The sequence below is a fragment of the Passer montanus genome, unplaced genomic scaffold (assembly GCF_014805655.1).
Source record: "Passer montanus isolate IOZ18808 unplaced genomic scaffold, ASM1480565v1 scaffold354, whole genome shotgun sequence".
Taxonomy (NCBI): domain Eukaryota; kingdom Metazoa; phylum Chordata; class Aves; order Passeriformes; family Passeridae; genus Passer; species Passer montanus.
In genome coordinates, this window is record NW_024368308.1 from 1 (window position 1) to 23,810 (window position 23,810).

Consider the following 23,810-nt stretch of genomic DNA (forward strand, 5'->3'; position numbering starts at 1 on the left):
GAAGAAGAAAATGAAGAAGGAGAAGAAAATGGAGAAGAAAGAGAAGAAGAAAATGAAGAAGGAGAAGAAGATGGAAAAGAAGAAGAAGAAAATGAAGAAGGAGAAGAAAAAAATTAAGAAGGAGAAGAAGAAAATTAAAAAGGACAAGAAGAAGATGGAGAAGAAGAAGAAAATGAAGGAGAAGATGGAGAAGAAGAAGGAGAGGAAGGAGAAGAAAAAGAAGGTGAAGAAGAAAAAGATGGAGAAGAAGAAGAAGGAGAAGATGAAGAAGAGGAAGGCAGAGAAGAAGAAAAAAAAGATGGTGAAGGAGAGAGGAAGAAGGAGAAGAAGAAGAAGGTGAAGGTGAAGAAGGAGAAGAAGAAGATGGAGAAGAAGAAGAAAAAAATGAAGAAGGAGAAGAAAAAGATGGAGGAGGACAAGAAGAAGATGGAGATGAAGAAAAAGAAAATGAAGAAGAAGGAGAAGAAAAAGATGGAGAAGAAGGTGAAGAAAAAATGAAGAAGGTGAAGAAGAAGGTGGAGAAGAAGAAGAAGAAAATGAAAAGGAAGAAGGAAATTAAAAATGAGAAGAAGGAGAGGAAGATGAAGAAGAGGAAGAGAAGATGGTGAAGAAGAAAAGAAGGAGTCCAGAAAGATTCTCCTCCAAAAATGCACTGAAAAACCTCAGGAATGGGCAAATCCCTCATCCCACCCCATTAATTAACTCATTAATTAAGAGGTTTTTCCTCCTGGATTTGGGCTTTAACAATTCCTCCCCTAGAATCCATGGGATTTTTAATTTAAAAATCCAAGGAATTGTGCTGTGGGAAGGATTTTTGAGGCCACAGCAGCTGGAATTTGGCATTTCTGGGAATAATAAAACGGATTCTCCATCTCCCTGGGAATTCTGTGGGTTGGGAGCAGATTTTCCTTGAGGAATTCTCTGTTGAAATCTGATTTCCTGGGATTTTTCCCCCCAGAACATCTGGAATTTGGCATTTCTGGGAATAACAAAATGGATTTTCCATCTCCCTGGGAATTCTGTGGGTTGGGAGCAGAATTTCCTTGAGGAATTCTGTGCTGGAATCTGATTTCCTGGGATTTCTGCCCCCCACTGCAGCTGGAATTTGGCGTTTCTGGGAATAACAAAACGGATTTTCCATCTCCCTGGGAATTCTGTGGGTTGGGATCAGATTTTCCTTGAGGAATTCCCTGTTGAAATCTGATTTCCTGGGATTCTCTGCCCCCCAGAACAGCTGGAATTTGGCGTTTCTGGGAATAACAAAACGGATTTTCCATCTCCCTGGGAATTCTGTGGGTTGGGAGCAGAATTTCCTTGAGGAATTCTCTGTTTAAATCCTATTTTCTTGGATATTTTGCCCCCAGAGCAGTTGCAATCTGGCATTTCTGGCAATAATAAAATTGATTTTCCATCTCCCTGGGAATTCTGTGGGTTGGGCTCAGATTTTCCTTGAGGAATTCCCTGCTGCAATCTGATTTCCTGGGATTTTTCCCCCCAGAGCAGCTGGAATTTGGTGTTTCTGGGAATAACAAAACGGATTTTCCATCTCCCTGGGAATTCTGTGGGTTGGGATCAGATTTTCCTTGAGGAATTCCCTGTTGAAATCTGATTTCCTGGGATTCTCTGCCCCCCACTGCAGCTGGAATTTGGCGTTTCTGGGAATAACAAAACGGATTTTCCATCTCCCTGGGAATTCTGTGGGTTGGGATCAGATTTTCCTTGAGGAATTCCCTGTTGAAATCTGATTTCCTGGGATTCTCTGCCCCCCACTGCAGCTGGAATTTGGCGTTTCTGGGAATAACAAAACGGATTTTCCATCTCCCTGGGAATTCTGCGGGTTGGGCTCAGATTTTCCTTGAGGAATTCCCTGCTGCAATCTGATTTCCTGGGATTTTTCCCCCTAGAGCAGCTGGAATTTGGCATTTCTGGGAATAACAAAACGGATTTTCCATCTCCCTGGGAATTCTGTGGGTTGGGATCAGAATTTCCTTGGGGAATTCTCTGTTTAAATCTGATTTTCTGGGATATTTTCCCCCCAGAGCAGCTGGAATTTGGCATTTCTGGCAATAACAAAACGGATTTTCCATCTCCCTGGGAATCCTGCGGGTTGGGCTCAGATTTTCCTTGAGGAATTCCCTGCTGCAATCTGATTTCCTGGCATTCTGTGCCCCTGCAGCCCCTGGAGGCGATGCACGAGAAGGCGATGCCGGAGGATCCGCGCTACGGGCAGATGAAGGGCATGGGGATGCGCCCGGGGGGGCACGCGGGCATGGGGCCCCCCCCCAGCCCCATGGACCAGCATTCCCAAGGTTGGGAGCACGGGAAGGGGAGGAACTGTGTCCAAATCCCTGGAAAATCCTTGGTTTGGGGGGATTTCAGTATTCCCAAGGTTGGGAGCACGGGAAGGGGAGGAACTGTGTCCAAATCCTTGGAAAATCCTTGGATTTGGAGGATTTTAGTATTCCCAAAGTTGGGATTGTGGGAAGAAAAAATTGGGGAGGAAGGGGAGGAATGATGTCCAAATTTGGGAGGTTTTCAGCATTCCCAAGGTTGGGAGCATGGGAAGGGAAGGAACGGTGTCCAAATCCCGGATTTGGATTTTGGGAGGTTTTCAGCATTGCCAAAGCTGGGAGCAATGTCCAAATCTTGGATTTGGATTTTGGGAGGTTTTCAGCATTCCCAAGGTTGGGATCTTGGGGAGAAAAAATGGGGGGGAATGGTGTCCAAATCCCTGGAAAATCCTTGGTTTGGGGGGATTTTACTATTCCCAAGGTTGGGAGCACGGGGAGAAAAAATGGGGAGGAATGGTGTCCAGATTTGGGAGGTTTTCAGCATTCCCAAGGTTGGGAGCAGTGTCCAAATCCTGGATTTGGATTTTGGGAGGTTTTCAGCGTTCCCAAGGTTGGGAGCACGGGAAGGGGAGGGATGGTGTCCAAATTTGGGAGGTTTTCAATATGCCCAATTTTGGGATCATGGGAAGAAGAAATGGGGAGGAAGGGGAGGAACTGTGTCCAGATTTGGGAGGTTTTCAGCATTCCCAAGGTTGGGATCATGGGAAGGGGAGGAACTGTGTCCAAATTTGGGGAAAATCCTTGGTTTGGGGGGATTTTACTATTCCCAAGGTTGGGATCATGGGAAGGGGAGGAGCTGTGTCCAAATCCTTGGACAATCTTTGGATTTGGAGGATTTTAGTATTCTCAAGGTTGGGATCTTGGGAAGGGGAGGAATGGTGTCCAAATCCTGGATTTGGATTTTGGGAGGTTTTCAACATTCCCAAGGTTGGGAGCACGGGAAGGGGGGGAATGGTGTCCAAATTTGGGAGGTTTTCAGCATTGCCAAGGTTGGGATCTTGGGGAGAAAAAATGGGGGGGAATGGTGTCCAAATCCTTGGAAAATCCTTGGTTTGGGGGGATTTTACTATTCCCAAGGTGGGAGCAGTGTCCAAATCCTGGATTTGGATTTTGGGAGGTTTTCAGCATTCCCAAGGCTGGGAGCAATGTCGAAATCCTGGATTTGGATTTTGGGAGGTTTTCAGCATTCCCCAATTTTGGGATCATGGGAAGGGGAGGAATTGTGTCCAAATCCTGGATTTCCAGGTCCCAAATAATGGATTTTGGGAGAGGATTCCTTGCTCCTTATTCCTGCTTAACAGATTTGGGAGTGGATTTCCCTTTCCAACTGCCTCAGGGGTGGATTTGGAATGGGATTTCCCATTCCAAATGTTTCAGGGATGAATTGGGAATGGGATTTCCCTTTCCAACTGCCTCAGGGATGAATTGGGAATGGGATTTCCCATTTTAACTGTTTCAAGGATGGATTGGGAATGGGATTTCCCATTCCAAATGTTTCAGGGATGGATTGGGAATGGGATTTCCCATTCCAAATGTTTCAGGGATGGATTGGGAATGGGATTTCCCTCCCTCCTCCTTCAAGGACGGATTGGGAATGGGATTTCCCATTCCAGATGCCTCAGGGATGGATTGGGGATGGGATTTCCCATTCCAAATGTTTCAGGGATGGATTGGGGATGGAATTTCCCATTCCAACTGCCTTAAGGATGGATTAGGAGTGGGATTCCCATTCCAAAAGCCTCAGGGATGGATTGGGAGTGAGATTTCCATTTGAACTGTCTCAGGGATGGATTTGGAATGGGATTTCCCATTTTAACTGTTTCAAGAATGGATTTGGAATGGGATTTCCCTTTCCAACTGCCTCAGGGATGGGTTGAAAGTGGGATTTCCCATTCCAAATGTTTCAGGGATGGATTGGGAATGGGATTTCTGATTCCAACTGCCTCAGGGATGGATTGAGAATGAGATTTCCATTGCAAATGCCTCAAGGCTGGATTTGATGTTAAACGCAATAAATTGGGAATGGGATTTCCCATTTTAACTGTTTCAAGGATGGATTGGGAATGGGATTTCCCATTCCAAATGTTTCAAGGATGGATTTGTGTTACTTTGATGTTCCACGCAATGGATTGGGAATGGGATTTCTGATTCCAACTGCTTCAAGGATGGATTGGGAATGGGATTTCTGATTCCAGCTGCTTCAAAGATGGATTAGGAGTGGGATTCCCATTCCAAAAGCCTCAGGGATGGATTGGTGTTTTTGATGTTCCACGCGACAGATTGGGAATGGGATTTCCCATCCCCGTGTGGATTTCAGAGCAGAAATCCTGCTCTCCAACGCCTCCACCCCTCACTTCTCTCCGCTCTCCCCTGCTCCCTGCCAGGTTACCCATCCCCTCTGGGTGGCTCGGAGCACGCCTCCAGCCCGGTGCCCTCCAACGGCCCCTCCAGCAGCTCCGCCGGCGGCTCCGGCACCGCCCTGGACGGCTCCGGCTCCGACTCGCCCGCGCTGGGCCGGGGCCCGTCGCCCTTCAACGCCGCCCAGCTGCACCAGCTGCGTGCCCAGATCATGGCCTACAAGCTGCTGGCACGAGGGCAGCCCCTTCCAGAGCATCTCCAGGTGGCCGTGCAGGGCAAGCGGCCGCTGCCGGGGATGCAGCCGCAGATTCCTGCTCTACCTCCGCCCGCCGGCGCCGCGCAGGGCCCGGGGCTGGGGTCTGTGGGGAGTTTGTCCCTTTCTGTCCTGGGATCTGTGGGGGGCTAGTCCTTGTTCTGTCCTGGGAAGTGTGGGGAGTTTGTCCCGTTCCATCCTGGGATTTGTGGGGGGCTTGTCCTTGCTCTGTCCTGGGATCTGTGGGGAGTTTGTCCTATTCCATTCTGGGATCTGTGGGGAAATCATTCCTTTCTGTCCTGGGATCTGTGGGGAAATCATCCTATTCTGTCCTGGGATCTGTGGGGAGTTTGTCCCGTTCTGTCCTGGGATCTGTGGGGGGCTTGTCCTTGTTCTGTCCTGGGAACTGTGGGGAAAGTATGCCGTTCTGTCCTGGGATCTGTGGGGAATTTGTCCCATTCCATCCTGAGGAATTTGTGGGGAAATCATTCCATTCTGTCCTGGGTGGGAAATCCAGAGGAGACTATCCTGGGATATTCATGGAGAGCTTGTCCTGTTCTATCCCAGGGGATCATTTGGTCCCAGTTTGGTCCCAGTTTGGCCCAGTTTGGGTTTCCTGCTCTTCTCCCATCCTGGGGGTTCCAAGGGGAGTTCGTCCCATTCCATCCTGGGGGATCTGTGGGGAGTTTGTCCCGTTCCATCCTGCGGTCTGTGGGGGGTTTGTCCCGTTCCATCCTGGGGGATCTGTGGGGAGTTTGTCCCGTTCTGTCCTGGGATCTGTGGGGGGCTTGTCCTTGTTCTGTCCTGGGAACTGTGGGGAAAGTATGCCGTTCTGTCCTGGGATCTGTGGGGAATTTGTCCCATTCCATCCTGAGGAATTTGTGGGGAAATCATTCCATTCTGTCCTGGGATCTGTGGGGAAATCATCCTATTCTGTCCTGGGATCTGTGGAGAGTTTGTCCCGTTCCATCCTGGGGTCTGTGGGGGGCTTGTCCTTGTTCTGTCCTGGGAACTGTGGGGAAAGTATGCCATTCTGTCCTGGGATTTATGGGGAATTTGTCCCATTCTGTCCTGGGATCTGTGGGGAAATCATTCCATTCTGTCCTGGGAACTGTGGGGAGTTTGTCCCGTTCCATCCCGGGATCTGTGGGGAGTTTGTCCCGTTCCATCCTGGGGGATCTGTGGGGAGTTTGTCCCATTCCATCCTGGGATCTGTGGGGAGTTTGTCCCGTTCCATCCCGGGATTTGTGAGGAGTTTGTCCCGTTCCATCCTGAGGGATCTGTGGGGAGTTTGTCCCGTTCCATCCTGCGGTCTGTGGGGGGTTTGTCCCGTTCCATCCTGGGGGATCTGTGGGGAGTTTGTCCCGTTCCATCCCGGGATCTGTGGGGAGTTTGTCCCGTTCCATGCCGGGATTTGTGGGGAGTTTGTCCCGTTCCATCCCGGGATTTCTGGGGATCTCATCCCATTCCACCTCACATTATCCCGGGAAATCCAGGATGGCTTCTCCCAGTTTGCCCCAGTATCCCCCAGTTTGGCTTTCCCATCCCTTTCCTGAGCATTCCAGAGGTTGGAATTTCAGATCCTCCTCAGGGAATCAAAATCCTCATGGAATTTTCTTCTTTTTTTTTTCCCTTTTTTGCCGGAATTTTGGGAATTTCCAGGAATAGGAGGGCCCAACATGCCCCCTCCTGGACCCTCAGGAGTTCCCCCCGGGATGCCAGGACAGCCCCCCGGGGGCCCCCCCAAGCCCTGGCCAGAAGGTGAGAGCTGCATTTGACAAAATTCCTGGGAATTCACCCCAAATTTGGAGTTTTTTAGGGAATTTGGAATCTTTTTAAAAAAAATTGTGCTTGATTTTCCGGATTTTTGGGGAATTTGGGGTTGATTTCCAAGTAAATAATGAGATTTTTTGGGGGGTTTAGGATCGATTTCCAGGTGTAATAATAGATTATAATATAATTAATATGAGGTAATAAAATAAAATAATCTTAATAGGAGTTTTGGGGGAAAATGTGGTGAATTTCCCCTGAAATTCTGCACTTACTCCACAAGCTCATTCCGAGTCAGAAACCCAAATTTTTGTGCAATTCCTGACGAAATAAAAAAATGTGCTGAATTCCCCCTTAAATTCTGCACTTACTCCACAAGCTCATTCCGAGTCAGAAACCCAAATTTTTGTGCAATTCCTGACAAATAATTAAGTTTTTTTTGTAGAATTTAGGGTCGATTTCCAGGTAGTTTTAACAGGAATTTTGGGGGAAATTGTGACGAATTTCCCCTTAAATTCTGCACTTATTCCACAACCTCATTCTGAGTCAAATACTCAAATTTTTTGTATGATTCACCTTAATTCCTGACCAAATAAATGGATTTTTTGGGGGTTTGGGGTTGATTTAATAGGACTTTTGGAACAAATAATGATGAATTTCCCCTTAAATTCTGCACTTATTCCACAACCTCATTCTGAGACAAATACTCAAATTTTTTGTATGATTCACCTTAATTCCTGACCAAATAATTCAATTTTTGGGGGAATTTGAGGTTGATTTAATAGGAGTTTTGGGTGAAATTGTGACGAATTTCCCTTAAATTCTGCACTTATTCCACAACCTCATTCTGAGACAAATACTCAAATTTTTTGTATGATTCACCTTAATTCCTGACCAAATAATTGGATTTTTTGGGGGATTTGGGGTCGATTTAATAGGAGTTTTGGGAGAAATTGTGAAGAATTTCCCCTTAAATTCTGCACTTACTCCACAACCTCATTCTGAGTCAAATACTCAATTTTTTGTATGATTCACCTTAATTCCTGACCAAATAATTGGATTTTTTGGGGGATTTGGGGTCGATTTAATAGGACTTTTGGAACAAATTATGATGAATTTCCCCTTAAATTCTGCACTTACTCCACAACCTCATTCTGAGTCAAATACTCAATTTTTTGTATGATTCACCTTAATTCCTGACCAAATAAATGGATTTTTTGGGGGTTTGGGGTTGATTTAATAGGACTTTTGGAACAAATAATGATGAATTTCCCCTTAAATTCTGCACTTACTCCACAACCTCATTCCAAGTCAAATACTGATTTTTTTCTAATTCCTGCTACTCAAATTTTTGTGTAATTCCTGACCAAATAATTCAATTTTTGGGGGAATTTGAGGTTGATTTAATAGGAGTTTTGGGAGAAATTGTGAAGAATTTCCCCTTAAATTCTGCACTTACTCCACAACCTCATTCTGAGTCAAATACTCAAATTTTTGTGCAATTAACCTTAATTCCTGACCAAATAAATAGATTTTTTTGGTAGAATTTAGGGTTGATTTCCAAGTAACTAATATGAATTTTGGGGGAAATTGTGACGAATTTCCCCTTAAATTCTGCACTTACTCCGCAAGCTCATTCCGAGTCAAATACCCCAATTCCTATATTTTTTATAATTTTGAGTTCCTGACACCCCAATTTTTGTGCAATCCCTGACCCAATAATTCAATTTTTGGGGGAATTTGAGGTTGATTTAATAGGAGTTTTGGGTGAAATTGTGAAGAATTCCCCCTTAAATTCTGCACTTACTCCGCAACCTCATTCCAAATCAGATACTCAAATTTTTTGTATAATTCACCTTCATTCCTGACCAAATAAATGGATTTTTGGGGAGGATTTGGTGTCGATTTAACAGGAGTTTTGGGGGAAATTGTGAAGAATTTCCCCTTAAATTCTGCACTTACTCCACAACCTCATTCCAAGTCAAATACTGATTTTTTTCTAATTCCTGCTACTCAAATTTTTGTGTAATTCCTGACCAAATAATTCAATTTTTGGGGGAATTTGAGGTTGATTTAATAGGAGTTTTGGGAGAAATTGTGAAGAATTTCCCCTTAAATTCTGCACTTACTCCACAACCTCATTCCAAGTCAAATACTGATTTTTTTCTAATTCCTGCTACTCAAATTTTTGTGTAATTCCTGACCAAATAATTGGATTTTTTGGGGGATTTGGGGTCGATTTAATAGGACTTTTGGAACAAATTATGATGAATTTCCCCTTAAATTCTGCACTTACTCCACAACCTCATTCTGAGTCAAATACTCAAATTTTTGTGCAATTAACCTTAATTCCTGACCAAATAAATAGATTTTTTTGGTAGAATTTAGGGTTGATTTCCAAGTAACTAATATGAATTTTGGGGGAAATTGTGACGAATTTCCCCTTAAATTCTGCACTTACTCCGCAAGCTCATTCCGAGTCAAATACCCCAATTCCTATATTTTTTATAATTTTGAGTTCCTGACACCCCAATTTTTGTGCAATCCCAGACCCAATAATTCCATTTTCTTCTTCAATTTCACCCCAACCCCCCGTGGAACCTTCCCCTGTCCCCACAGGGCCGCTGTCGGCGGCGGCTCCGGGCGGTGCCCCCCAGAAGCTGCTGCCGCCTCCCCCCGCAGGTCGCCCGTCCCCGGTGCCCCCGGCGGTGCCGCCGGCGTCGCCACCAAACCAACCCCGGGGTGGTTTTTTGGGGTTGCAGCTGCGGCAGGAGGTGGTGGTGTGCATGCGGCGCGACACGGCGCTGGAGACGGCGCTCAACGCCAAGGCCTACAAGCGCAGCAAGCGGCAGTCGCTGCGCGAGGCCCGCATCACCGAGAAGCTGGAGAAGCAGCAGAAGATCGAGCAGGAGAGGAAGCGGCGCCAGAAGCACCAGGTGGGGCCTTCCCTGGGAATTGGGGCCGGGAATTCCAGGGAATGGTTTGGGGGCTGGGGGAGGTTGGGTGGTGGTGGTGGTCAGAGGTTGGGTGGTGGTCAAAGGTTGAGTGGTGGTGGTGGTGGTCAAAGGTTGGGTGGTGGTGGTGGTCATTACGACCCTCTGCTGACCATTGGAACCCTCTATTGACCACTGGGATTCTCTGCTGACCACTAGGACCCTCTAGTGACCATTAGGACCCTCTACTGACCACTAGGACCCTCCAATTCCCACCTCTTTCTTCCAACCCCCTCCATCCAACCCCTCCAACTCCCCCGTCCCACCTCCTCGTGCCACCCCCACCGCGTGACCTCCGTGTCCCCCTTCCCGCAGGAATACCTCAACAGCATCCTGCAGCACGCCAAGGACTTCAAGGAGTACCACCGGAGCGTCAGCGGAAAGATCCAGAAGCTCACCAAGGCCGTGGCCACCTACCACGCCAACACCGAGCGCGAGCAGAAGAAGGAGAACGAGCGCATCGAGAAGGAGCGGATGCGGCGCCTCATGGTGAGCTGGGATCCTGGGACATGGTGGCCAGGTCCAGAGGGTGGTCAGTGGTCCAGCTGGTGGCCACTGAGCCGTGGTGTCCATCAGGGATCTGTGGTGGGGTCAGTTCTGGTCAATGTTTTCATTGATGGACATGGATGAGATGACTCATGGTGAGCTGGGCTGGGATCCTGGGACAAGGGATGGGATTGGGGTGGGTGGCCAGGTCCAGAGGGTGGTCAGTGGTCCAGCTGGTGGCCACTGAGCCGTGGTGTCCCTCAGGGGTCAGTTCTGGTCAAGGTTTTCATTGATGGACATGGATGTTCCAGCTCATGGTGAGCTGGGCTGGGATCCTGGGACAAGGGATGGAATTGGGGTGGGTGGCCAGGTCCAGAGGGTGGTCAGTGGTCCAGCTGGTGGCCACTGAGCCGTGGTGTCCCTCAGGGGTCAGTTCTGGTCAAGGTTTTTAGTGGATGAGGGTGTTGGGTCTTTCATTAGATTTATTGAAGGAGTGCAGGCCGAGGATGAGGAGGGATGGAGGCTGAGGATGAGGAGGGATGGAGGCTGATGAAGGCTCCCTGACCCCTTTTCCAGGCCGAGGACGAGGAGGGTTCCCATAACTCATGGAGCTGTTCCTCAGGCTGAGGCTGAGGCTGAGGCTGAGGATGAGGAGCAATGAGGCTGATGATGATGCTGAGGAAGGCTCCCCTAACTCCCTGACCCCTTTTCCAGGCCGAGGATGAGAAGGGTTCCCATAACTCCCATTGCCCTGAGCTGTTTCTCAGGCTGAGGATGAGGAGCAATGAGGCTGATGATGATGCCGATGAAGGCTCCCTGACCCTGACCCCTTTTCCAGGCCGAGGATGAGGAGGGATGGAGGCTGATGAAGGCTCCCTGACCCCTTTTCCAGGCCGAGGACGAGGAGGGTTCCCATAACTCATGGAGCTGTTCCTCAGGCTGAGGCTGAGGCTGAGGCTGAGGATGAGGAGGGATGGGGCTGAGGCTGAGGATGAGGAGGGATGGAGGCTGATGAAGGCTCCCTGACCCCTTTTCCAGGCCGAGGATGAGGAGGGCTACCGCAAGCTCATCGACCAGAAGAAGGACAAGCGCCTGGCCTACCTGCTGCAGCAGACCGACGAGTACGTGGCCAACCTGACCGAGCTGGTGCGGCAGCACAAGGCGGCCCAGGTGGCCAAGGAGAAGAAGAAGAAGAAGAAGAAGAAGGTGGGATGAAGGCCAAGCGCCCGGGGGTGATTGGAGGCACTGCCAGGGCTGGGCTGACCAGGCTGACTTCGTCTCCTTCCTCTTCCTCCTCTTTGTTTGTGTTTTTATTCCCTTTCTTCTCTTTGCTGTCTTTGTCTCTTCTCCTTCCTTTTCTTCCTTCCTGCCCTTTGTCTCCTTCCCTTTTTCTTCTCCTTCCCTTTTTCTTCTCCTTCCCTTTTTCTTCTCCTTCCCTTTTTCTTCTCCTTCCCTTCCTCCTCCTCCTCCTCTCCTTCCCTCTTTCTTCTCCTTCCCATCCTTTTTTTCTTTTTCTTTCGTTTCCTCTCCTTCCTACACTTCCTCTTCCTTTTCTTCTTCCTTTTCTCCTCTCTTTCCTTCCTTCCCACTCTTCATTTCCTTCCTTTCTTCTCCTTCCCTTTTTCTTCTCCTTCCCTTTTTCTTCTCCTTCCTCTTCTTTTTTCTTTTTCTTCCTCCTCCTCCTCCTCTCCTTCCCTCTTTCTTCTCCTTCCCATCCTTTTTTTCTTTTTCTTTCGTTTCCTCTCCTTCCTACACTTCCTCTTCCTTTTCTTCTTCCTTTTCTCCTCTCTTTCCTTCCTTCCCACTCTTCATTTCCTTCCCTTTTTTCTTCTCCTTCCCTTGCTTTTTTCCCTTTTTTTCTTCCTCTTCCTCGTCTCCTTCCTCTTCCTCCTCCTCTCCTTTTCTCCCTTCCCACTCTTCATCTCTTTCCATTTTTCATCTCCTTTCCATCCTTTTTTTCTTCTTTTCTTCCTCTTCCTTTTTTCCTTTTTCGTCCTTTTCCCCTTCCTCCTCCTCTCCCTCCTTCCTCTTCCTCCTCCTCTCCCTCCTCCTTCCTCTTCCTCCTCCTCTCCTTTCCTTCCTTCCCACTCTTCATCTTTCCATTTTTTCTTCTCCTTCCCTTGCTTTTTTCCCCTTTTTTTCCTTCACTTGCTTTTTTCCCCTTTTTTTCTTCCTCTCCCTCCTCCTCGTCCTCTCCTTCCTCTTCCTTCTCCTTTCCTTCCTTTCTCCCTTCCCACTCTTCATCTCCTTCCATTTTTTTTCTCCTTTCCATCCTTTTTTTCCCCCTTCTTTTCTTTCCCTTCCTCTCCATCCTCTCCTTTTTCTCCTTCCTCTTCCTCCTCCTCCTCCTCCTCTTCCTCCTCCTCCTCTTCCTCTCCTTCCTCCTCCTGCTGTGTCCCGTTGCTCCCGCAGAAGGCCGAGAGCGCCGAGGGACAGGCTCCGGCCATCGGCCCCGACGGCGAGGTCAGTCCGGGGGGATTTTGGGGAAGTTTGGAGAATTCCCAGTCCAAATCCAGGGGGGATTTTTTGGGGTTTTTTGTGGGATTTTTGGGTGGTTTTTTTTGGGATTTTTGGGAATTCCCCATGCCTCTGGCAGCCCCTGGACGAGAGCAGCCAGATGTGCGATCTCCCGGTGAAGGTGATCCACGTGGAGAGTTCCCAATCCGGGGAGGATTTTGGGGGAATTTTTTGGGGTTTTTTGGGGGATTTTTTGGGGGATTTTTGTGGGATTTTTTGGGGGTTTTTTGTTGGATTTTGGGATATTTTTTGGGGATTTTTGGGAATTCCCCATGCCTCTGGCAGCCCCTGGACGAGAGCAGCCAGATGAGCGATCTCCCGGTGAAGGTGATCCACGTGGAGCGTTCCCAATCCGGGGGGGATTTTGGGGGAATTTTTTGGGGTTTTTTGGGGGATTTTTTGGGGGATTTTTGTGGGATTTTTTGGGGTTTTTTTTGAGGGGTTTTTGGGTGGTTTTTGTGGGATTTTTGGGAATTCCCAATGTCTCTCCCAGCCCCTGGACGAGACCAGCCAGATGAGCGATCTCCCGGTGAAGGTGATCCACGTGGAGAGCGGGAAGATCCTGACGGGCACCGACGCGCCCAAGGCCGGGCAGCTGGAGGCCTGGCTGGAGATGAACCCGGGGTATACTGGGGATACTGGGAGCACTGGGGATACTGGGAGCACTGGGAGGCCTGGCTGGAGATGAACCCGGGGTACGCTGGGGATACTGGGAGCACTGGGAATGAGCCCTGGGAGCACTGGGAATACTGGGAGCACTGGGGATACTGGGAGCACTGGGAGCACTGGGGATACTGGGAGCACTGGGGATATTGGGAGCACTGGGAATTCCAGTCCCAGTCCCACGTGGAATTGCCATTTCCCCCCCAGGTACGAGGTGGCTCCGCGCTCCGACAGCGAGGAGAGCGGCTCCGAGGAGGAGGAGGAGGTGAGGAAGGCTCCGGGAATGTTCTGGAAAGGGCAGAAAGAGCTCGGCAAGGGGGTTGGGGAGTCAGGAAAAATGGGATAAGGTGGGAGAGAATTGGGAAATAAAACGGGGAAAAATTGGAGAGAATTGGGAAATAAAACGGGGAAAAATTGGAAAATAAAATGGGATAAAATGGGAGAGAATTGGAAAATAAAATGGGGTAAAATTGGAAAATAAAATGGGGAAAAATTGCAAAATAAAATGGGATAAAATGGGAGAGAATTAGAAAATAAAATGGGGTAAAATTGGAAAATAAAATGGGGTAAAATTGGAAAATAAAATGGGATAAGATGGGAGAGAATTGGAAAATAAAATGGGATAAAATTGGAAAATAAAATGGGGTAAAATTGGAAAATATAATGGGGTAAAATTGGAAAATAAAATGGGGTAAAATTGGAAAATAAAATGGGATAAAATTGGAAAATAAAATGGGATAAAATTGGAAAATAAAATGGGATAAAGTGGGAGAGAATTCTGAAATAAAATGGGATAAAATGGGAGAGAATTCTGAAATAAAACGGGATAAAATTGGAAAATAAAACGGGATAAAATTGGAAAATAAAATGGGATAAAGTGGGAGAGAATTCTGAAATAAAATGGGATAAAATGGGAGAGAATTCTGAAATAAAACGGGATAAAATTGGAAAATAAAACGGGATAAAATTGGAAAATAAAATGGGATAAAGTGGGAGAGAATTCTGAAATAAAATGGGATAAAATGGGAGAGAATTCTGAAATAAAACGGGATAAAATTGGAAAATAAAACGGGATAAAATTGGAAAATAAAATGGGATAAAGTGGGAGAGAATTCTGAAATAAAATGGGATAAAATGGGAGAGAATTCTGAAATAAAACGGGATAAAATTGGAAAATAAAACGGGATAAAATTGGAAAATAAAATGGGATAAAATGGGGCAAAACAGGGGGAAAAGGTGGAATAAAATGGGATACAATTGTAAAATAAAATGGGGCAGAAAAGTAAAATAAAATGGAATAAAATGAGATAGAAAAGTAAAATAACTTGGAATAAAATTGGGCAGAAAAGTAAAATAAAATGATATTTTACTGGTATCACACCAGTAATTAATTAATTAACTCCACCCCACAACCTCAGCATTCCCAATTAATTTTATCAGCTTTTTATTTGCTTTTTGAACTGAAATTGAATTTTTTCTGCCCAGGAGGAGGAGGAGGAGCAGCCCCAGCCGGCCCAGCCAGCGCTGCCCGTGGAGGAGAAGAAGAAAATTCCAGACCCGGACAGCGACGACGTCTCGGAGGTGGACGCCCGACACATCATCGAGTGAGCCTTCCTCCTCTTCCTCTTCCTCTTCCTCTTCCTCTTCCTCTTCCTCTTCCTCTTCCTCTTCCTCTTCCTCTTCCTCTTCCTCTTCCTCTTCCTCCTTTTCCCCCGTTTCCGGGTTGTCCCTGACCCGTTTTCCCGGTTTTTATCCCCTTTTCCCCCGTTCCCGGGTTGTCCCTGACCCGTTATCCCGGTTTTTATCCCATTTTTCCCCCGTTCCTCGGTGTTCCATGACCCTTTATCCCAGTTTTCCTCCCATTTTATCCCCTTTTCCCCCGTTCCCGGGTTGTCCCTGACCCGTTTTCCCGGTTTTTATCCCCTTTTCCCCCATTCCCGGGTTGTCCATGACCTGTTTTCCCGGTTTTTATCCCATTTTTCCCCGTTCCCGGGTTGTCCATGACCCGTTTTCCCCCATTTTATCCCATTTTCCCCCGTTCCCGGGTTGTCCCTGACCCGTTTTCCCGGTTTTCCGGGCAGGAACGCCAAGCAGGACGTGGACGACGAGTACGGCGTGTCCCAGGCGCTGGCTCGGGGGCTGCAGTCCTACTACGCCGTGGCGCACGCCGTCACCGAGCGCGTGGACAAGCAGTCGGCCCTGATGGTCAACGGCGTCCTCAAGCAGTACCAGGTGTGGGGTCTGGGGGGAAACGGGCACGGGAGGGTGGGAGCTGGAGCTGGATGGAGATCCGAGGTGGGATAATGGGATTGAGGAGCTGGATGGAGATCCGAGGTGGGATAATGGGATTGAGGAGCTGGATGGAGATCTGAGGTGGGATAATGGGATTGAGGAGCTGGATGGAGATCTGAGGTGGATTGAGGAGCTGGATGGAGATCCGAGGTGGGATAATGGGATCTGGAGCTGGATGGAGATCTGAGGTGGGATCTGGAGGTGGATGGAGATCTGAGATGAGATAATGGAATTGAGGAGCTGGATGGAGATCTGAGGTGGGATCTGGAGCTGGATGGAGATCTGAGGTGGGATCTGGAGCTGGATGGAGATCTGAGGTGGGATCTGGAGGTGGATGGAGATCCGAGGTGGGATCTGGAGATGGATGGAGATCTGAGATGAGATAATGGAATTGAGGAGCTGGATGAAGAGCTGGAGTGGGTGGAATATCGACCTGGTGTGGGATAATGAGCAATATAAACAAATAAATTATTAATATTAATTTATTGTAAATAAATTAATAATAAATAAACGGAGCCGAAGCCAGAGTGGGGTTATGAGCTGAATTCACTCCCTGCTCAGACCCCAACCCGTGGAGATCCACGTGACTCCATGAAATCTCTCAATTCCAGACTGAATAATTACCAACCTCATTAGCGCCTCATTTGCATACACCCAGACAGCGGGGTCATTTTCCCACCCTCATCTGCACCCCCACAGATCAAAGGCCTGGAGTGGTTGGTGTCCCTCTACAACAACAACCTCAACGGGATCCTGGCCGACGAGATGGGACTGGGGAAGACCATCCAGACCATCGCCCTCATCACGTACCTCATGGAGCACAAGAGGATCAACGGCCCCTTCCTCATCATCGTCCCGCTCTCGTGAGTGCTGGGACAGCCCCACGCCTCTCTCCGGCCCCGCGTTCCCAAAATTCCCACCCCTCTCTCCGTCCGTCTTTCCTCGCAGGACTTTGTCCAACTGGGCCTACGAGTTCGACAAGTGGGCTCCTTCCGTGGTCAAGGTCTCCTACAAGGTAAGTGTCAAATTCCTTGGATCCCATTTCCTTGGATCTCATTTCTTTAGATCCCATTTCCTTGGATTCTGTTTCCTTGGATTTCATTCCTTGGGTTCCATTTCCTTGGGTTCCATTTCCTTGGATTCCATTTCCTTGGGTTCATTCCTTGGATTTCATTCCTTGGGTTCATTCCTTGGATCCCATTTCCATGGATTCCATTTCCTTGGATTCCATTTCCTTGGATCCCATTTCCTTGGATTCATCCATTGGGTTCCGTTTCCTTGCATCTCAATTCTTTGGATCCATTTCCTTGGGTTCATTCCTTGGGTTCCATTTCCTTGGATTCCATTTCCTTGGGTTCCATTTCCTGGGGTTCCATTTCCTTGAATTCCATTTCCTTGGATTCATTCCTTGGATTTCATTCCTTGGGTTCCATTTCCCATTTTTGCTGGTTCCTCAGCACCAGGAACCCCCCAAACCCTCCTCACCTGGGATTTCATTCCTTGGGTTCATTCCTTGGATTTCATTCCTTGGGTTCATTCCTTGGATCCCATTTCCATGGATTCCATTTCCTTGGATTCCATTTCCTTGGGTTCCATTTCCATGGATTCCATTTCCATGGATTCCATTTCCTTGGATCCCATTTCCTTGGATTCATCCATTGGGTTCCGTTTCCTTGCATCTCAATTCTTTGGATCCATTTCCTTGGGTTCATTACTTGGGTTCCATTTCCTTGGATTCCATTTCCTTGGGTTCCATTTCCTGGGGTTCCATTTCCTTGAATTCCATTTCCTTGGATTCATTCCTTGGATTTCATTCCTTGGGTTCCATTTCCCATTTTTGCTGGTTCCTCAGCACCAGGAACCCCCCAAACCCTCCTCACCTCACCCGGTCCCACCCCTTTTTTTGGGAATTCCAAATCCAGCTCCAAATCCAAATGGGTTGGAGCTCCAAATCCTCAAAAATCCACAAAAATCCACGGAAATCAACGAAAATCCCCAAAAATCAACGAAAATCCCCAAAAATCCATGAAAATCCCATTTTTGCTGGTTCCTCAGCAGCAGGAACCCCCCAAACCCTTCTCACCTCACCCCCTCCCACCCCATTTTTTGGGAATTCCTGACATTCCTGCTCGGAATTCTCCCCGCAGGGCTCTCCGGCGGCGCGCCGCGCTTTCGTCCCGCAGCTGCGGAGCGGAAAATTCAACGTTCTCCTCACCACCTACGAGTACATCATCAAGGACAAGCACATCCTGGCCAAGGTGAGCCCTCCATCCACAGGTTTTCCCAATTTTTGACCCCATCCCACCCCATTTTTTGGGAATTCCTGACATTCCTGCTCGGAATTCTCCCCGCAGGGCTCTCCGGCGGCGCGCCGCGCTTTCGTCCCGCAGCTGCGGAGCGGAAAATTCAACGTTCTCCTCACCACCTACGAGTACATCATCAAGGACAAGCACATCCTGGCCAAGGTGAGCCCTCCATCCACAGGTTTTCCCAATTTTTCCACGCTCAGGGTGTCGGGAAAGAGGAAATTTTTGGAAAAATCCAGATATTTACGCTTGGCCGAAAGGTCTTTGAGTGTAGAAGCTAAAAATGGAGTAGAGGTGGAAGGAAGTTTTGATGTAGAAGAATAATTGATGTCTAAATTTGGTTTCTCAGCTTCTTCTTGCTTATTTTATAATTTTCTTTCTTATTTTTTGAGTTTTCTTTCTTATTTTATGAGTTTCTTGCTTGTTTTATCCAGTTGGTCTTAGTAACCTCAATGAATTCCAGAAGGTCCTGAGAAAATTCTTCTGAAATTCTGCTGAAATTCTGCTCAAACCAGTTCAAAACCAGTTCAAAGCCAGTTCTTTGGTGCACACCTGAGATGTTCTTCTCCATCTCTCCCCCAGACTGGCTGGTGCTCACCTGAGATGTTCTTCTCCATTTCTCCCCCAGATCCGCTGGAAGTCCATGATGGTGGAACTTGGTTTCTCACCTTCTTTCTTATTTTATGACTTTCCTTATTATCTTCTTTCATATTTTTTACATTTTTTTCCTTATTTTTGAGGTTTTTTTCTTATTTTATCCAGTTTGTCGTAGCAACCTCAATGAATTCCAGAAGGTCTTGAGAAAATTCTGCTGAAATTCTGCTCAAACCAGTTAAAAACCAGTTCAAAGCCAGTTCTTTGGTGCACACCTGAGATGTTCTTCTCCATTTCTCCCCCAGATCCGCTGGAAGTTCATGGTGGTGGAATTTGGTTTCTCAGCTTCTTCTTCCTTATTTTATGAGGTTTTTTCTTATTTTATGACTTTTTTCCTTATTTTCGAGGATTCTTCTTATTTTATCCAGTTTGTCTTCGTAACCTCAATGAATTCCAGAAGGTCCTGAGAACATCCTGCTGAAATTCTGAGAAAATTCCGCTAAAACCAGTTAAAAACCAGTTAAAAACGAGTCATGGTTGGTGCTCACCTGAGATGTTCTTCTCCATCTCTCCCCCAGATCCGCTGGAAGTTCATGATGGTGGAACTTGGTTTCTCACCTTTTTCTTCCTTATAATTTTGAGGTTTTTTCTTATTTTTTGAGTGTTTTTTTCTTATTTTATCCAGTTTGTCGTAGCAACCTCAATGAATTCCAGAAGGTCCTGAGAACATCCTGCTGAAATTCTGAGAAAAATTCTGCTGAAATTCTGCTCAAACCAGTTCAAAGCCAGTTCTTTGGTGCACACCTGAGATGTTCTTCTCCATCTCTCCCCCAGATCCGCTGGAAGTACATGATCGTGGACGAGGGCCACCGCATGAAGAACCACCACTGCAAGCTGACCCAGGTCCTCAACACCCACTACGTGGCCCCGCGGCGGCTGCTCCTCACCGGGACCCCCCTCCAGAACAAGCTCCCCGAGCTCTGGGCCCTCCTCAACTTCCTGCTGCCCACCATCTTCAAGAGCTGCAGCACCTTCGAGCAGTGGTTCAACGCGCCCTTCGCCATGACCGGGGAGAAGGTGGAGGTTGGGGGGGATGGAGCTGGAGGGGTTGGGAGTGGTTCTGGAGCTCTAGGAGGTGGATGAGTGTCTGGAATGGACCTGGAGAAGTTGGAAGTGGCTGTGGAACTATGGATGCGTGTCTGGAATGGACCTGAAGGGGTTGGGAGTGGTCCTGGATCTGTGGATGAGCGTCTGGAACAGATCTGGAGAACTTGGAAGTGTCCCTCTAGCGTGGGAAGTGGATCATGTCTGGAATGGACCTGGAGAAGTTGGGAGTGGTTCTGGAGCTGTGGGAGGTGGATCAGTGTCTGGAATGGATCTGGAGAAGTTGGAAGTGGCTCTGGAACTATGGATGAGTGTCTGGAATTGACCTGAAGGGGGTTGGGAGTGGTCCTGGATCTGTGGATGAGTGTCTGGAATGGATCTGGAGAAGTTGGAAGTGACTCTGGAGCTGTGGGAGGTGGATCATGTCTGAAATGGACCTGGAGAAGTTGGAAGTGGTTCTGGAGCTCTAGGAGGTGGATCAGTGTCTGGAATGGATCTGGAGAAGTTGGAAGTGGCTCTGGAACTATGGATGAGTGTCTGGAATGGATCTGGAGGGGTTGGGAGTGGTTCTGGAGCTCTAGGAGGTGGATCAGTGTCTGGAATGGATCTGGAGAAGTTGGGAGTGGATCTGGAACTATGGATGAGTGTCTGGAATGGATCTGGAGGGGTTGGGAGTGGTTCTGGAACTATGGATCAGTGTCTGGAATGGATCTGGAGAAGTTGGAAGTGACTCTGGAGCTGTGGGAGGTGGATCATGTCTGAAATGGACCTGGAGAAGTTGGAAGTGGTTCTGGAGCTCTAGGAGGTGGATCAGAGCATGGAATGGATCTGGAGAAGTTGGAAGTGGCTCTGGACCTATGGATGAGCGTCTGGAATGGATCTGGAGAAGTTGGAAGTGGCTCTGGACCTATGGATGAGTGTCTGGAACAGATCTGGAGAACTTGGAAGTGTCCCTGGAGCTCTGGGAGGTGGATCATGTCTGGAATGGATCTGGAGAAGTTGGGAGTGGTTCTGGAGCTCTGGGGTGTGGATCAGAGTGTGGAATTGATCTGGAGAAGCTGGGAGTGTCTCTGAGGCTGTGGACCAGTGTCTGGAATGGACCTGGAGAACTTGGAGTTGTCCCTGGAGCTCTGGGTGGTGGACCAGTGTCTGGAATGGACCTGGAGAACTTGGAAGTGGCTCTGGAGCTCTGGGATGTGGCTTAGTGTTACTGTTCCTGACTCCAGAGGGGTTGGAAGTGTCCCTGGAGCTCTGGAGAAGTTGGGGCTCGTTCTGGAGCTTTGGGAGGTAGATCAGTGGTTTTTCTGGAGCTGTGGGAGGTGGATCAGTCAAGTGTTTTGGGACGTTTGGAGGGTCCATCCACTTCCGTTTCTGATGACAATTCCCGCTCCTGGTGACGATCCCAGGTGGACCTGAACGAGGAGGAGACAATCCTCATCATCCGCCGTCTCCACAAGGTGCTCCGGCCCTTCCTGCTCCGGCGCCTCAAGAAGGAGGTGGAGGCTCAGCTCCCAGAAAAGGTGACACTGGAGGGTCCCCTCAACCTTCCCCACCCCTGGAGACCACTGGGGGGGTCCCTCCTGGTCTTAACCCATCCTGGGATAACGACATGGAGCAGTTGTTTGGGTTGGGTTGAACCAGTGGTTGGGTTGTGTTGAACCAATGGTTGGGTTGGGTTGGGGAGATGGTTGGGTTGGGTTGAGCAGGTGCTTGGGTTGGGTTGAACCAATGGTTGGGTTGAGCAGAGTTGGGTTGGGTTGGGTTGGGTTGGGTTGCCTTGAGCAGATGTTTGGGTTGGACCCCCCGGCAGCCGCCGGGCGTGACGCTCACGGCGAGGTCCCCGTTGGCAGGTGGAGTACGTCATCAAGTGCGACATGTCGGCGCTGCAGCGCGTCCTCTACCGGCACATGCAGGCCAAGGGCGTCCTCCTCACCGACGGCTCCGAGAAGGACAAGAAGGTCTGGACCGGGAATTTGGGAATGCCGGGACGGGGTTGTCCCCACTCCAGGGTGGGTTGGGGTCCACCATGTTTGGGGGATCCTCCTCGAAGCCGGAATGAGGAGAAGAAAACCAAAAAATAATTGGGAAAAAATTCTTTGATCTCTTCCCGAGGTGGAAATTTATTTAATTAAACGAAAATTTATTTTTAAAGAATTATTTATTTTAAGATAAAGAAATGTATTAAAATACATTAATTTGGGTTTTTTAAGCCCAGAATTAATTTGGATTTTAACTCCTGGCAGGGGAAGGGCGGCACGAAGACCTTGATGAACACCATCATTAATTTGGATTTTTTTAGTCCCAGCAATAATTTGGATTTTTTAAGCCTAGCATTAATTTTGGTTTTTTAAACCCAGAATTAATTTGGATTTTAACTCCTGGCAGGGGAAGGGCGGCACGAAGACCTTGATGAACACCATCATTTCAGCAGGGTAAAACTCAACTGGGTTAAACCCAACAGGGTTAAGCTCAACAGGGTTAAACTCAGCAGGGTTAAACTCAGCAGGGTTAAACTCAGCAGGGTTAAACCCGGGAGAGCCAGGGATGGAGCAGCTGCGCAAGATCTGCAACCACCCCTACATGTTCCAGCACATCGAGGTGGGGCCCAAACGGGGAGGAACTGGGGGGTGAACCCAAAAAGGCAAAATCCCGAAAGGGTTAAACCCGGGAGAGCCAGGGATGGACAGAAAAAGGGATAAACCCAACAGGGTTAAACTCAGCAGGGTTAAACTCAGCAGGGTTAAGCCCGGGAGAGCCAGGGATGGACAAAAAAAGGGATAAATCTAATAGGGTTAAACCCAACAGGGTTAAACTCAGCAGGGTTAAACTCGGGAGAGCCAGGGATGGACAGAAAAAGGGATAAACCCAACAGGGTTAAGCTCAGCAGGGTTAAACTCAACTGGGTTAAAGCCGGGAGAGCCAGGGATGAACAGAAAAAGGGATAAATCTAATAGGGTTAAACCCAACAGGGTTAAACTCAGCAGGGTTAAACTTAACTGGGTTAAACCCAACAGGGTTAAACTTCAGAGGGTTAAACTCACCGGGGTTAAACTCAACAGGGTTAAACTCAACTGGGTTAAACCCAGGAGAGCCAGGGATGGACAAAAAAAGGGATAAACCCAATGGGGTTAAACTCAACAGGGTTAAACTCAACTGGGTTAAACCCAGGAGAGCCAGGGATGGACAAAAAAAGGGATAAACCGAACAGGGATAAACTCAACAGGGATAAACTCAACTGGGATAAACCCAACAGGGTTAAACTCAACAGGGTTAAATCCAACAGGGTTAAACTCCAGAGGGTTAAACCCAGGAGAGCCAGGGATGGACAAAAAAAAAGATTAAACCCAGCAGGGTTAAACTGAACAGGGTTAAACCCAGGAGAGCCAGGGATGGACAAAAAAAGGGATAAATCTAATAGGGTTAAACTCAGCAGGGTAAAACTCAACTGGGTTAAACCCAACAGGGTTAAGCTCAACAGGGTTAAACTCAGCAGGGTTAAACTCAGCAGGGTTAAACTCAGCAGGGTTAAACCCGGGAGAGCCAGGGATGGACAGAAAAAGGGATAAACCCAACAGGGTTAAACTCAATAGGGTTAAACCCAACAGGGTTAAACACAACAGGGTTAGACTCAACTGGGTTAAACCCAACAGGGATAAACCCAACAGGGTTAAACTCCAGAGGGTTAAACCCAGGAGAGCCAGGGATGGACAAAAAAAGGGATAAATCTAATAGGGTTAAACCCAACAGGGTTAAACCCAGGAGAACCAGGGATGGACAAAAAAAGGGATAAACCCAATGGGGTTAAACTCCAGAGGGTTAAACCCAACAGGGTTAAATCCAACAGGGTTAAACCCAACAGGGTTAAACTCAGCAGGGTTAAACCAAAAAAATCTTAACAGCGTTAAACCCAAACAGGGATAAACCCAACAGGTTTAAACTCCAGAGGGTTAAACCCAGGAGAGCCAGGGATGAACCAAAAAAAAAGGGATAAACTCAGCAGGGTTAAACTCAACTGGGTTAAACTCAACTGGGTTAAACCCAGGAGAGCCAGGGATGGACTGGAAAAGGGATAAACCCAATGAGGTTAAACCCAACAGGGTTAAACTCAACTGGGTTAAACCCA

At 48.0% G+C, this 23,810-nt stretch overlaps 1 protein-coding gene across 1 annotated transcript in view; it reads left to right on the forward strand.

The window, feature by feature from the left end:
* Window positions 1-2,129: 2,129 nt before the first annotated feature.
* The window catches only part of SMARCA4 (SWI/SNF related, matrix associated, actin dependent regulator of chromatin, subfamily a, member 4), a gene marked incomplete at its 5' end in the record, with an annotated part of 46,625 nt that continues 24,944 nt past the window's right edge, over window positions 2,130-23,810 (forward strand). The window contains 19 exons of the mRNA XM_039716544.1: window positions 2,130-2,309; window positions 4,736-5,066; window positions 6,593-6,723; window positions 9,352-9,668; window positions 10,041-10,214; window positions 11,250-11,417; window positions 12,624-12,674; window positions 13,222-13,352; window positions 13,599-13,656; window positions 14,877-14,995; window positions 15,473-15,623; window positions 16,383-16,546; window positions 16,632-16,698; window positions 17,831-17,941; window positions 19,418-19,660; window positions 21,094-21,207; window positions 21,538-21,645; window positions 22,073-22,110; window positions 22,237-22,285. Of these exons, the coding sequence (XP_039572478.1) occupies window positions 2,130-2,309; window positions 4,736-5,066; window positions 6,593-6,723; window positions 9,352-9,668; window positions 10,041-10,214; window positions 11,250-11,417; window positions 12,624-12,674; window positions 13,222-13,352; window positions 13,599-13,656; window positions 14,877-14,995; window positions 15,473-15,623; window positions 16,383-16,546; window positions 16,632-16,698; window positions 17,831-17,941; window positions 19,418-19,660; window positions 21,094-21,207; window positions 21,538-21,645; window positions 22,073-22,110; window positions 22,237-22,285 (2,705 nt within the window). The remainder of the gene's footprint in view (window positions 2,310-4,735; window positions 5,067-6,592; window positions 6,724-9,351; window positions 9,669-10,040; window positions 10,215-11,249; window positions 11,418-12,623; window positions 12,675-13,221; window positions 13,353-13,598; window positions 13,657-14,876; window positions 14,996-15,472; window positions 15,624-16,382; window positions 16,547-16,631; window positions 16,699-17,830; window positions 17,942-19,417; window positions 19,661-21,093; window positions 21,208-21,537; window positions 21,646-22,072; window positions 22,111-22,236; window positions 22,286-23,810) is intronic.